This window comes from Diceros bicornis, chromosome 12 (assembly GCF_020826845.1).
Source record: "Diceros bicornis minor isolate mBicDic1 chromosome 12, mDicBic1.mat.cur, whole genome shotgun sequence".
Classification (NCBI taxonomy): domain Eukaryota; kingdom Metazoa; phylum Chordata; class Mammalia; order Perissodactyla; family Rhinocerotidae; genus Diceros; species Diceros bicornis.
In genome coordinates this window covers 20011544-20026703 of record NC_080751.1, presented here as the reverse complement: position 1 = coordinate 20026703, position 15160 = coordinate 20011544, and the positions used below count along the sequence as shown (strand labels likewise).

The window sequence follows — 15160 nt, the reverse complement described above, 5'->3', positions numbered from 1 at the left end:
TAGTCAGACATTACCAATGTTGGGTATATTTCTTCTAAGTAGTAATATGGTAAAAGAATGATTTTACAACCCTAAGAAAACTACTGCAAATGTAGTTCTGTGTTCTGCAAATGTAATAGATTGTGTTAACTAGTGTCTGCCTATTTAAATATTACCTGATTCATTTTACGCATTTTTTAAATGAAAGGAACTCACTTCATTAAATCTGTGATTGTGATACTATGTTCTCTTATACATCTCTCAAACTCTTGACCAAAACTTTTTAACTTTAATGGTGGGAGTGTTAGAAAGTTCATGTAAGAACTAGAAAAAGTATTCTTATTAGCTTCTGTTTCCTTTATATCAGTTAGATGTGCCACTGTCCAAAACTGGTTTGTATATTGCATGGGATTGGATATACTTATGTATTAGGGTAGGAATCCAATGGGAAATTGCTAGAAACATCCCTCCAATAATTTTTTCTTTGGCAATGCAGTAGCATGGAGACAGTATGTGTATGATTTTATCAAATCTCTTGACTCATATCTTTTTGAAGAGGAGGACTTTGTTGGGACTTTCTTACTCTGGAGTCTGCACAGGCTTCAGAGGTACTTGCCCACCCCCTTGCTTTGCCCAGGAAGTTATATTCAAAATTGTGACCGCTTAGGTATACTCTTCTGGGGAATGAGTCCACAGTTTTAATCAGCTTTTCAAAGCACCTGCACCGTGGAATGAACCATTCCTAGGTAACCACAAATGTTTTTGGTTGATTTTTAAGAAAAGAGCATAATTTTGATTGGGAAAACATGGGTTTTCTATGTTCAAGTGCATGAATGTTTTCGTTTGTTTGAATTGACTTCCTTTTGAAGATTTCTTATGTAGTTAGAATCATCAGTAACACGAGAGGAAATACATGTCTCTGCCAGTTGCTAAAATTTGGGGTGGTGAACTTGGGTTTAGTGACTTGTGTTTTGGGCCCCTCCCTGGTCAAGCATTTCTCTCTCCTCCCCTGGGGAAGTAGTACTACTTGGGCTTTGCATGTGAGACACAATGTTAGAGGAAACCCAACTAATTCTTGGAATGGGAATGATGAAGAAGGAATAGAGGTAAGAAATCTGTTTCACAGTGGTAGTTAACAAACTCAATCAAATCACTTCTTGAAAGCCCCCTCTAAGGCCTGGACACTAAATCTAACTCCTCAAGCCTTAGCCATGGTTGGCAATGTTTCTGTGGCAGTTGTCATGCTATATACTGTAGTTATAGTGTCTGCCTCCCACAGTAAAGCCTCTGAACTTGGGATACTCAGTACCTAGTACACTTTCTGACATGTAACAGTGTATGTATTTATTGATACATTGGCGGGGGGGATGGGCCTGAAAGAGGAGTATTTTCTTCAATATTCAGTGGCTGATAAAGGAAGAGACCTTGGTAGTTTCCTGCTAGACATTCCAGAAGATTTGGGTTCCAACTCTAATGCTACCTAGCACTAGGATGGTACAGAAGAAAGCTCACGTTCCCTGAGCATCTGGGAAAGAGACCTAGTTTTCCTGATCCCAGAGCCATGTTAAGATTGGGACATCATGCTTAATGTTAGATTACAGAAATTATACAGTGACAATGTACATAACCATCCTACAACTTGCAAAATACTTGTACAAATGTTACTTATTTGGTCAAACAAACCAGTAAATCTTCAGGTTTGAGAGAGCAAGGACTCGCTAATTTGATCTGGTTAGCAGATTTATAATGCTCAAAGGTATTGAAAGGTTGAAGTAGCAATGGACTTGAGCTTAAATGTTAGCTAATGCAGAGAGATTTTTGAGCATGTGGGAATTTTGAAGACAGGATTAATGATTCCAGACATATATGAGCTTCAACACCATTTCTTTCTTTGTGGGTAAATGCTGGAAACTGTCCAGCAACTGAGATTCCTTTTTTACCATCTTTTCTACTCTTCTTTTAAATTGTAGTAATATATATATAAAATTTATCATTTTGAAGTATACAGTTCAGTAGCATTAAGTACATTTCACATTGTTATGTAACAGCTCCATCCATCTCCAGAACTTTATCTTCCACAACTGAAACTGTACCCATTAAACGCTAACTCACTCCCCATTTCCCCCTCTTCCCCATCCTTGGCAACCTCCATTCTACTTTGTCTCTATGAATTGGACAACTCCAGGAACTCATATAAGTAGAATAATACAATATTGTCCTTTTGTGACTGGCTTATTTTACTTAGCCTAGTATCTTCAAGGTTCATCCATGTTGTAGCATGTGTCAAAATTTCCTTCCTTTTATGGATGAGTAATATGCTCTTGTCATGTTTATACCACATCTTGACTATACATCTGTAATGGACGCTTGGGCTGCTTCTACCTTTGGCTATTTTGTGTGTGTGTGAGGAAGATCGGCCCTGAGCTAACATCTGCCAATCCTCCTCTTTTTGCTGAGGAAGACTGGCCCTGGGCTAACATCCATGCCCATCTTCCTCCACTTTATATGGGATGCCGGCACAGCATGGCTTGCCAAGCGGTGTGTCGGTGCGCACCCGGATCCGAACCAGCGAACCCCGGGCTGCTGCAGCGGAGCGCGAGCACTTAACCGCTTGCGCCATGGGCCAGCCCCGTACCTTTTGCCTGTTGTGAATAATGCTGCTATGAACATGAGTGTACAAATATCTGTTCTAGTTCCTGCTTTCGCTTCTCTTGGGTATATACCCAGAAGTGGAATTGCTGGATCATATGATAATTGTTTAATTTTTTGAGGAATCACCATACCACTTTCCACAGTGAGTGCACCATTTTACATTCCCACTAGCAATGCACTAGGGTTCCAATTCCCCCACATCCTCACCAAGGCCTTTTTTTTTTTTGGCTAACAGCAATGCTAATAAGTATGAAATGCTATCTGTTGTCTTTGATTTGCATTTCCATAATGACTAGTACTGCTGAGCAACTTTTCATGTGCTATTGGCTATTTGTATCTTCTTTGGAGAAATGGCTATTCAAGTCCTTTGCCCATTTTTTAATCAGGTTGTTTTTTTGTTGGTTGTAGTTCTTTATATATTCTGGATAGAAATCTCTTATCAGATAGATGATTTACAAATATTAACTCCCATTCTGTGGGTTGCCTTTTCACACTATTGAGTCATCTTTTCTCCTCTTAAGACTATTAGAACTAGGTAAAGAAAGGGAGACCTAGAGCTTAAATGCATCTATTGGTTTAGGCTTAACTAATGTATACGTCTAAGATAGTCTAGGATAGTCTAAGGAGCCACAGAATCCAGTGCACAGTATCTCAGAACTAGTGCATACCTGACAATATGGGTGTTCTGGGTATAAAACACCACAAACAGCCCACAACTCTTCTGGGCCAGGTATGTCATTTACCTGTCACAAGTATCTCAAGTGCTTCTTATACAGTGCTAGGCATGTAGTAGGAACTCTACAAAGTTGTTGAATGAATGAAAGTCAAGTTGTTGAATATCTTAAAAAAATACTAATTTTTACCTTTTATGAAGAGTGACAAAGTACTGAATAGAATTCACTATAAAATTACCACCTGTATAAACAGGGTGTCTCCTATTACCTAATTCATTTAAGTATTTATTGAGCAAACACTAAGAGGTAGAATTCTAGACAATTGAGGATATCAGTGACCAAGGGACGGACATCATTGCCCTTATGGAGCTTGTTCATTCATTTTGATAATTGGGGAAGACAAATAATATAACATTTACATAAGTAAATTATGTCAGAAGAGGTTAAAAGCTATGGAAAAAGAAAAGAGAGTGGGGTAAGGGAGACCTAGGTGTATTAGTATGTTTAAATAGGGCCAGGAGAGTTCCTGCTGGGACAGGACCAACCTGAACAAAGACTTGGAGGCATTAGCTGGAGGACATCTGGTGCAGGAAGAGACACTGCAAAGGCCTGGAGCGGAAGCAAGACAAAGGCTCCAGGAACCACAAGGAGGCTGAGGCGGCTGGAGGCAGAGGAAGGGTGAGTAGTAAATGAATGAGAGCGGGCTTTGTAGGTCGTTGTAATGCCTTGTGTTTTTACGCAGTGATAAGGCAGATTTATTTTTACTTATGGCTTACAATCAAATATCGAACATCAGTTTATATGAGTTTTTTAAAAAATCCAAAAGAATGAAAATATCTAATGGCTGTGGAAGCCCACCAAAGACTGCTGTGAATACAGTCAAGCAAGTTTCAAATATTTTATTTTCTTATTCATACAGTATGAAGTTTTCTAAAGATCCCACAACATGATGTTTCATGCAGAAGAAAAACTAAACATTCAACATAAACCACCCCTCCCCCACCCACACACTAGAAAAAAAAAAAACAAGGAAAGAAAAACCCTCATTCCCCAGTAAGGAAATAATGTTTGCACTATTTTTCTGTAACGCCAGCCAAGATATGCACAAGCAAGAGAAATAGAAAGCATTTGCTAAAATATCTGTAACAAATACTTATGTACAAAAAATTCACAAAAGACTAGTTCCCCCTTGAAGCAGAGCACATGGCAGTTGACACTGGAACAGATCAAACCACTGGCTGGGATTATAAGCCACGTACTGGATCCAGAGGAAGAAAGTTACATGTAGTGGAGATTTTCCGTTTGAACATTAACATTTCCAAAGTTTGGCAACATTATCTTTTTAAATTATGCAAATTATGTAAACAAGAGGTACATTTTAAATCGATCTACATGCAAAACTCCATGTCATGCAAGGACACCAAGCACCGGGATTTTTCTCTCACAGACAGAGCCCATGATGTGCAGCACTCAGTTGAAGGAACAGCGATGGCAGGCAGGGGTGCCCAATTTCAGATTCATTCACCTTGATTCCACCTGCCCTTTTCCACTCATGATTATAAAACCAGTTTCTATAGAAAAACTATACAGGGAAAGACTACTGTCCTAGAAAGCTAACCAAAATGTTTTCTTCCAGCCAATAGTACCTTTGCAGAAAAGGGAAGGGATAATAATATCAAGTGGTGGAACATGATACACTACTTTTATATCACACAAATTTATTAAGTTGTCATCCATTACATATACGGGCAAATCAAGAAAGAACACCATCATGCACTCTCCTCTCTATGCCTTGTGGTAAAGAAATTTAAGATAAAACTTTGCTCTTATGTGGCATATAGATTAGTGAGATTTCTCCCATTTAAATCACAAATATATGTGGGTGTTTAGATACACACATGCACATTAAACATCACCAGTTTTTTAAGATTAGCTGCAAGTCTTTTGAAACAGAAGGGAAATTTATGGTTCAAACATAAGTTTAATGACAAATTATTTACCCATGTAATAAAACAGATATCCCTAAGCAGTTACATGATTACTTTAGGTACTCTTCATTAAGTAATGTCTAAGATAAATCATGATTGCCTTATATAGCTTCTGGCCTTTATGTATAAAATCACAACTGATAACTTACATTAATTCAGGGACATTTAATAAATGTCATGGCTCCTAGTTATGAAGTAACAACGAAGCAGCCATAAGCTTTGTGCAGTTACTATATGAACACAAGAATGAGCTCTTGGCAGTAGCACTGAACTATACTTTCTCCTCAAGCAGAGATGTAGTAAGAGCTGCTCAGCAATGAGACGTAGTCCCTGGAAATATATTCATAGGTATAAATAAAGGTACAAACTCCTCTGTTACAAAAATGTAATTAAGGTAAATAATAGGACATTAACAAATGCTTTGTCAATCTCTCAAAGGAGAAAGCACAGGAAAAGGAAAATAGCTGGCCTAACACCCGGCTCAAATTGTACAATCTTCTATCTATATATAAAACTGTGTGAAATAAAAGTAAGGATGTTTTATATTCTGCTTGGCACTTTTGTACTCTATCATTTTGTTTCTGAATCAAGTATATTAAATTAAAGCCAACCTACTACACATATAGAAAGCTACATATATCTATATATAAATATTTACATATGTATATATAGATACTTTCTTGTTATAAAAGATGAAGAAAAATAAATTAAAAAGCCAACCCCTTCCCTTTCTTCACCACATTGATATGCTCTTTTCATGTTGCTGTCCTTCAGACTTGAAAGTGCTACACTGAGTTATTGAGAGAATCAGAGTTCAATAACACTTAGTTGGCTTCATGAGGCTCATGTTGGAAAATGTGGCTTCACAGAGAAAAATACTTCCATTTAAATACACAGAGAGCATTGCTGGACGTCTTGAGCAGATCTTCAGAGATGGAGAAGAAAGCAAAAGTGTTGGGTGGTACTCTAAAAAAGAGTCACACATCTACCACCATCTTTTTGTGGATATCTAGGCCACCTACAACCTGCAACAGATAGGAACAGATCAAGCTTAACCATGTTCGAGAAACTCTTTTTTACTAGTCTAACCACCTTATCAAAACTACAATTTAAAAAACATACTACTTTAACCATTTTCAGAAGCTGTTTTTAAACCTGTGTTGACCTCTAGTTAGAATTTTCATTGCTTCTTTCTCCCAGGATAACAGGCATTTTCTTGTGTTCTAGCACAAGAATTGGCAAATTCATTCTGTAAAGGGCCAGATAGTAAATATTTCAGGCTTTGCAGGCCACATATAATTTCTCTTGCATTTTCTTCGTCCACTTTTTTCTTAACATTTTGAAAATGTAAAAAACTCAAAGACACACAAAACAGGCCGTGGGCAGGATCTGGCCCGCTCTGTGGTTTGCCAGCGCCTATTTCAGTAGTAATATTAACTGATAACTAGCTATTACCATAAAAACTGTCTTCAAAAACCAAATATGGGTTTCACTGTCAGTCTATTCCAGAAGGTATTAAAAAGGACCAAATGAATAAAATTTTCTGCACATTACTTTCCCATGGAGTCAAATACATGTAGAGTTGTTATGGACATATCAGTGAATACTGACAGGGTAATCTAAAAGTGTAATTATCAGTACTATTATTTGTGAGATACATTTTATTAAGTATAACTACACAAGAAAGTGCTTAAGTCATAAAAGTTCACACCTTGATGAATTTTCAGAGTAAACACCCAAGTAACCAGCACGCAGACCATTATCAGGACTCTTCTGCGGCCCCCATCCAGCTCCAGCCATCTTCCTCCGCCCGCCCCACCACACACATAGAGGAAGCCCCTATCGTGACTTTAACATCCTAGATTAGTTTGGTTTGTTTTTATACATTTTATAAATAAAATCTCATTCGTGTCCGGCTTATTTCACTCAACATTATGTCTGTGAGATAACTCCATGTTGTTTGGTATAGTTGCATCTGCATTATTTTTAAATTTAAACTTTTTTAAAAAATTTTATTTGAAAAATAAAGCTTCACCAACCAATTTGTTCTACAACTTCTGCTATGAAAACCACACTTTGCTAACCTGCCCTCATTCTCTGTTTCCTTTTACCTAGAGGTAATCATTTAGAGTTTTCAGTATTACCTACAGGTCTCCAAATAACATTCCTACATTGCCTTTACTTGGATTTAAAGTTGTGGGCATTATCCACTGACTTCCCACCACAGAAGATGAAGATTCAGCTCTTTCACACACACCTCTGCCAACTGTCTCCTGCCCCATATACTTCCCACCCCCCACCCTTTCCAATAGTTATACCTTTATTTTGATTAGATAAAAATTCAGCTATTTAATTATGACTATCTAAAATATTACTTGCAGCAGCACAGAATCACATACTATGATTACCTTTTCTTTGCAGGATGTTTTATACATTTACCATTAATTCAACCCCAAAACTTTTGTTCTAAATATATTCAAATATATTATGTAATTCTATTAATTTTACTGTCTTGAAATCACTCCCAGAGCTTTCCAACCTGCTCCAATCTAGGCCTGTCATCTCTGGATCTCCCTTCACCATCATCCTGGAGATCTCCTTCTCTCTCATGTTGGACCCTCTGCTTCCTGGATCCCACATTGTCTTCCTATTTGATTTACAACCTTATTAGAGTGGGAACACATCCTCCAGTAGTGTCAAAAAAGGTGGTCTTGCATACCTGAAAATGTCTTTACTCTTCTGTCCAGTTCAATTGAGTTTGTAGAGAATTCTAATTTGGAAATAACTGTCCCTCAGAACTGTAAAGGCAATGTTCCATTTGTCTTCTGGTTTCCAACCTTGCTACTGAGAAATTTGCTGCCATTATGATTCTTGAGTCTTTGTATGAAGCCCCTCCCCCAGCCCTCCTACCTCAGCTCTTTGGAGTTTGTAGAACCATCTCTTTGTTCCCACTGTTTTAAAATTTCATGACAATGTGCCTGGGTCTAGACTATTTTTATACACTATGCTGGGTTACTTAATAAGTCCTTTCAGTCAGGAAACTCATTACTTTTGGTTCATTACTTTTTGATGATTTCCTTCCATTTTCTTTCTGGAAATCCTAGCATTCAGGTGTTAGACCTAGAATGGATCACTAAATTTCAATTTCCAAGAGCTCTTTTATACATTATCCAATTTTTGTTTCAAGGATTTCACACACACACACGCGCGTGCACCCATGCCTCGTATTTCCCAGCCTAGAGACTCTATTTCATTCTTTCCAATCTCCCACTAAAGTGCAGCAGATTCTGAACAGTGGGGAAGGAGATCTAGTGCTCTAATTGCTTCTTAAACAGACTTTAAGCAGGTCTCCTGATTTTAGCCTCACCTTCACCTCCACTTTCAATTATCTTGTGCCAACAAATTTCTGAGCCTTTCAGGGATTCTGCATCATAAACCAGTTTGCTTCTCAGCTTTCCAAACTGACAGCTTAGAATTCATTTTTTGTGCTGTCTGCTAAGACAGTTTATTGACTTATCAGTTGCCAAATCTAGTTGCTATCCTCTCTACTGTTCATTTTGTCCTTGTTGTTTCATAACATTTTCTTTTTAATACATTTAATTTCATTGGAGTTGAGAGGAAGCAAAAAATAAATGTGTGTTAATTCACCAACTTTAATCCTGTCACTAATCATTTATAAGTTTTATTTGTATATGTTAAGTATTCTGAAAGTTTTAAAGTAGGTATATAGTATGTGATCTTTTAAAATAACTTTTCCCATCTCTTTCACTGTTATAGCTCGAGAAATCAGAATAAAAAGAACTCAATGAAGCCAAAGTTATGGGCTTGATCAATGTTCAGAAAAGTTGGTTTAAAATAAACATTTTTCTTTAATTCCTGGACTATGCCCCTCAAAAATACAAGTAAAGGAATTTATCACAAATACTGGAAAACGGACTCAAAGCTTAGCTTATGTCTTCACTGTAAACAGCATCATTTCTATACCTAAAGATGTATTTTAATTTCCTTCCACTGACAGGTGATTTAGATGTAATTTTACATTACATTTTATATTTACTAAATGCAAGTAAACTTCATTTACATATCTCCCCTCCATAACACTCCAGTCAAGAATTTTCCATTTTTGTTTTGTTCCCTCAAGGCTTGAGGTTTCTTCTTTTGAAAACTGGCTGCTGTCTGTAATGCCATTACTAGCCTGGTCTGATGTACTCAACCCGATACCAGGCCACGGGAGTCCTTCAGTGATCTCTGGCAATGGTGAAGGAGGAGCAGAAAGGATAACACACACCTGGAGCAGCACACCTGGCAACAGTTCAAAGTCTCAAGTCTCAAGCCTAACTCCCTTCCAAAAAGACCCAGCCTGTTCTTTAAACTAGAGCACCACCCCACTTTTCAAAACAAAATGAAAAGATAGTTTTCCTTTGAGATGAAGGAAGATACTTAGAGGAGAATGTGAACTTCTCCTTAAATGCCCAAGTAGCTACACTTCAGTCCTGACGTAACACACAACCAGAGTCATTTGCTTTTCCTTGTGTGGTCTAAATAAAAAGTGAAAAGAAAGGGAAGAGGGGAATCTTCCTATAGAAGCAGCCAGTCATAAGTGAAAAATTTCAAAACTTTATCTTTGCCTCTCCTCTGGATTCTCTACTATCTCTAGCTTGCAGTTAAAACTCCTTGTAACACATCAAAAAGTTACCATCTTTGCTTTAGGGGCAGAAGTAGAGACGAGTAGCTGAGTGGCTGTGTTCCTGTTTGGAAGCAATGAATGGTAGCAAATCCCTGGATCTACTGAAGAAGGGCAGTAAACTGGAGGCTAAGCTATTGCCCCTTTCCACCCAGGGTTAGTTTTCTAGGGCTCCCCATAACTGTAGTCCCCCCGTCTCTGCAGGGCTCTTGCCCCAAAACACAAGAACTACCCATCAATAGGTTGGAAAGGGGTGGGGGGAACCACACCATTTACGTTGCCTCGCTGGTGAGTTTAAGATGGACAGGGACTTGATTTCTGTTGTCCTAATGAGCCAAGCTTCTGGATACCTAGCTGAAACTCATGAACACATATTTGCCACAAATGTCTTTCCAGACATTTATTTTTAAATGAAGCTTAAGAATGTAACCTAGTCGTAATCTGGAGGACTACCAACAATAAGTAAAAGATAATAGTACCATTCTTGTGGCATTTTATCAATCACTGAAAATACTAATTCTTGAGAATGATAACTAATTGTTAATTATTAACAATTAGAACAAAGAACATTTCAAAACTGAATATAGGGCAATTAGGCAAAATCAAATATAAAAATTTCCAGTGCAAAAAAACTATAAGGAATTCTCTATTATGTGGTTTTTTGTTTTTTGTTTTTTAATAATTTTATTTATTTATTTATTTTTCCCCCAAAGCCCCAGTAGATAGTTGCATGTGGGACGCGGCCCCAGGATGGCCGGCGAAGCAGTGCTTCGGTGCGCCCCTGGGCATCCGAACCCGGGCCACCAGCATCGGAGCGCAAGCACTTAACCGCTAAGCCACGGGGCCGGCCCATATTATGTGGTTTTTAAAATGTTTTTAAATCATAACTAATGAAGAACCAGCTCTTTTGTACTTACAGCACAGAATTCTTCAAAGGATATTCTTCCATCTCCATCCTTATCTGCATTTATTATGGTTTTGTCTACAATCTGCTGTAACTGTGTATCTTTCAGATTGTTCCCCACCATCATCTTCAGCACCTGGAAGAGTTCCCCATTGGAAATATAGCCATCTTTATCCATGTCATAGATACGGAAAGCAACTAAAAAAAGAGTAAGGAAAATCAATGGCAATTACAACGCAATCCCAAGTGAATACTTTCAAAGAGAAAGAAAACAATAAGTTGCCAAACATCTAAACTTACAAATTATGAGGATGGTTACTTTCCACATACAGATGTTGCCTTCAGGTGCAGTTTAACATGGTTGGTTAAGAGTATGGGCTATGGAGTCAAGAGTGCTGGGGCCAATTAGTATAGCTGAGGGCAAGTTATTTAACCCTGCTAAGCTTCAGTTCCTGCACATATAAAACTGGGGCTAAAAACTGCTCCAACCTCCCAGGTTCTTCAGAATACTGAATGACATAACACATGTGAATTGCTTAGAAGAGTGTCTGATACACGGCAAAAGCTCAATAAAAGACAGCGATTGCTATTAATATTACTCTCACTTTATGAGTTCATTTGCAGAAGATGTTCGCATATATTCTGTGCCTCGGAGAACTGTTGTTGAATAAAATGTCTCTTTAGTTAAGAGTTAAGTAATTTAAAAAGGCATCAGATGTTCCCTGTTGTAGAGGTTGCCTCTATAAACCAAAACGGTGGACTTTCAGCTAAATATTTCTGAATAGTGTGTGTAAACTAAGTTACCTAGAACATTAGAACATTTCTCCCCACTTTCATCAAAAAATCTCTTATCCAAGACAAAGTTTATATGGCTGCTTCTAATAAAAAGAAATTCTGTTTTCCTTCTATCTAACTAAAAAGCAACAATGACACATTATTAAAAAATACCAGATGCAAATGTCCTAAAAGGATTTTCTCCAGAATGTAAAATTTCTGTGATGTCTACTAAGGATCTATAATAAAAGACATCTTTTATAATGCAGTTTGGGGTAGTGGTGCTATAAGAGTGAAAATGAGCTCAGTGAAGAGAAATACTTACACCTCAACTTCTGTTCCTTATCTCCTTTGACACTGAACTGAGACACTCCCTCAATGAATTCTGAATAAGAACAGAAAATGTTTACAAGTCAGAAGTTTTCACTTTTTACACAGAAAAACAATACACACAAAATTCTTACATACCCACAAAAGGATATTTCCTTGCTGCAAAAGAAAATATTACTAGCAGTGTTTAAAACTGAAAATGCCAAATATGAAACTTCGACAAAGTTTTATATATATATATATTTTTTAATTTGAACTTAGAGTTCCCTAAGGTCAAATCAATTTGAACAAATATTTATTAAGTACCACAGAGCATAACACTCAAAAACAAATGCTTTAAGCTATTTATTTCTTTCTTCTTGGAATATGACTAAAAAAGGGGGGCTTTAAAAAAAGACAATGCATTGTTTTACCAGAACAAAAGTAATTTTGGATTTCTGGTTCCAAAATTCAGAATCATTTAAATAAACTGTTGGAAGTTTCATGAAAATGATCATTTTTCTTCATTGCCTGCTAAACCCTAAATCATAATCATCTTTAGCTCCCTTCACTTATAATTCAGTTCCTAAAACTAAAATAAAATCTTGTCGATGATTCCCCAGTGAAATGAAATGTTTATTTACTTTAAAGTATAGAATCAAATATAAAATTATGTTAATACTAGCAAAAGCACTATTGTCTTTGTAAAAACCTAGATTAACTACAATAAATTAATCCTTTCTATGATAATGCTCATATCCTTATTACTACAGTTTATTTTTTATCACTGACTTAGAATTAAGTTTCATTCTTTAAAAAAAGGTTTCAGAAAATGCTATTTCTAAGTTTCCCTAAAGTGAGACTAATATTCTAAAAACACGATACTAAATCTAATTTTTTTAGACTACCTTAAAGGACAATTTGATCATTTATGAACCAAAAAGTAAAATGTCTTAGTTCATTAAGGTTCATATACCACAGACTTTGAGATTTTAACATAATCTATTATTATAAGATTACCAAAAATATAAAGACATTTAAGAAAAACTAAATTGTTCAGACATTTTCATACACAGAGCTGTAAGACTACTCATAGATTATCTAACTTGTGATGTTAAAAAAGTACTTTCTTACCTTTAAAGTCTACTTCTCCATTCCCATCTGTGTCGAATATATCGATTACTCGTTGTACTAAAGGATTCTGTTGTAACTCAGGCAGAGACATGAACTCTTCCACACTTAAAGAACCAGAATTGTCCAAGTCGAGCTTCTTAAATCTCTTTCCTAGCCTTTTAATTTCATCAGCATCAACTAAAAGCAAACAAAAAGAGACAGCAAGATTTACAAAATGATTTTATGATAATTACAGGGAAAAAATCCAGCAGTTACCCAATAGTTTAATTTTCAATTTAATTAAAAGAGTACATATACTGTTGACTAATTCCTTATAACAGAGAAAGTATATCAGAAATATTTTTATTTGGTTACCTTTTTGTTTGTCGGCACCTGCCATAACTGTATGCTGAGTATCAAGATATTACAGGATTGACAATGCTAAGCTGATCATGGAAGTCAGGTGGTTCTTACTAGGCAGGCTAAATCAATCTCTGTTCTGTACCAAAGCACCTTGATTTTCACTTGTTTTTAAATTTTAATTTACTTTATTTCTAATAGTTCTTGGTTCAAAATATGAACATGGTTTAAACGTGGTTCAGAATTCAAAGCCTCCCCACCACATCCTACCCTGTAGACATCCAATTCTCCTCCTTGGAAGCAATGTTACCAGTTTCTTGAATATTCTTCCAGAGATACTCTTTGCAAATACGAGCAAATAAAACACAGCTTTTACTTTAACCAAAAGAACTACAGCTAACAAAATTCACTTTTCAACGCTTTAAAGGAGAAAAAAAATAACTAAACAACTTAAGAAATGTTTGCATTAGTCTGTAATTACTCTATAAAAATAATGCAGTATCAGGTCTCTTATCGTAGGCATTCTTGAAAAAGCTTTCTTTTCTTCGTCGTCTTCTAAATTACATTACTGTTTTCATTCCTTTAAAAAATCAGACTAATTCATATAAAAAAATCTGATCATGGATTAATATACAAATATATAAAAAAATTAAATACAATCACCAACGTTTTAAAAGAAAATTAACAAGTAAAATATGCTACTGCCCATGAATATACACGTATAATTGCCCACAATATTAGAAACTGAGATTGCAAATTGTTTTGAAAGTTCAAATATATGGCATCCTCATTGTAAGAACTTAAAAGTTAAAGTATATATTTTTAAAATATAAAAACATTACATTAAAATGGAATAAGAACTATAATTATCTGCACTACTAAAATATAGACTGTACAACTACAAGATGTTGCTCTAATACGAAGTAGTTCACACGCAACTGATACAAGGAGCAATGTCAGCAGAGCCCAGAAATGTCATTGGTTCACAGGGAGTTTTCCCCGGTATGTTATGAAAGGATCAGGGGCAAGTTTTCTCAAATTAAACAGAAAAGTCTTAATATGAAAACCTTAAAAAAAAGAAAAGGTGAAAACAACAGATGCCTTCCTTTAGAGAAAATAACAGCAAGTTTAGCGGCTTCAAGAACCTCGAGGCTTTCCAACATTGTCACCTGGTGAAAACTGAGGGTGCAAAGGAACAAGCTGCATAGACAATTTCTTTCTTTTTTTTTTTTGAGGAAGATCAGCCCTGAGCTAACATCCATGCCAATCCTCTTTTTTTTTTTTTTTTTTTTTGGTGAGGAAGACTGGCCCTGAGCTAACATCCATGCCGATCTTCCTCTACTTTATGTGGGATGCTGCCACAGCATGGCCTGACAAGCGGGTGCGTCAGTGCGCACCCAGGCTCCGGACCCGGGCCGCCAGCAGCGGACCTCGCGCACTTAACCGCCATGCCACGGGGCCGGCCCGTGCAGAGACAATTTCTCTTGCCTATCACCTCTCCCTCCCACTGCTCCCCGAAAAAGCAATTAACAAAGGTGACTATACCCAGGCTTATTATTTAATTTTTACAGTTATTTTCTGCTGAAGCAGATGCCCTCAAGAACTCATATCTCAAAACAAGATGCACAAGCCTCAGTTTAAGGCTAATAAGTTAAGGGCTACGGTGCTTAGTATAAATGCCAGAGGTAATTTGTGCTAGTATTTTTAAAATCATTATTGTTTT

General features: G+C 36.7%; 1 protein-coding gene across 1 annotated transcript in view; it reads right to left on the bottom strand.

Annotated features, from left to right (window-relative positions):
* Positions 1-4189: 4189 nt before the first annotated feature.
* Positions 4190-15160, bottom strand: part of PPP3R1 (protein phosphatase 3 regulatory subunit B, alpha) — a 61628-nt gene continuing 50657 nt past the window's right edge. The window contains exons 3-6 of the mRNA XM_058551067.1: positions 13099-13275; positions 11981-12040; positions 10895-11079; positions 4190-6318 (exon numbers count right to left, since the gene is read on the bottom strand). Of these exons, the coding sequence (XP_058407050.1) occupies positions 6271-6318; positions 10895-11079; positions 11981-12040; positions 13099-13275 (470 nt within the window). The 3' untranslated portion in view covers positions 4190-6270. The remainder of the gene's footprint in view (positions 6319-10894; positions 11080-11980; positions 12041-13098; positions 13276-15160) is intronic.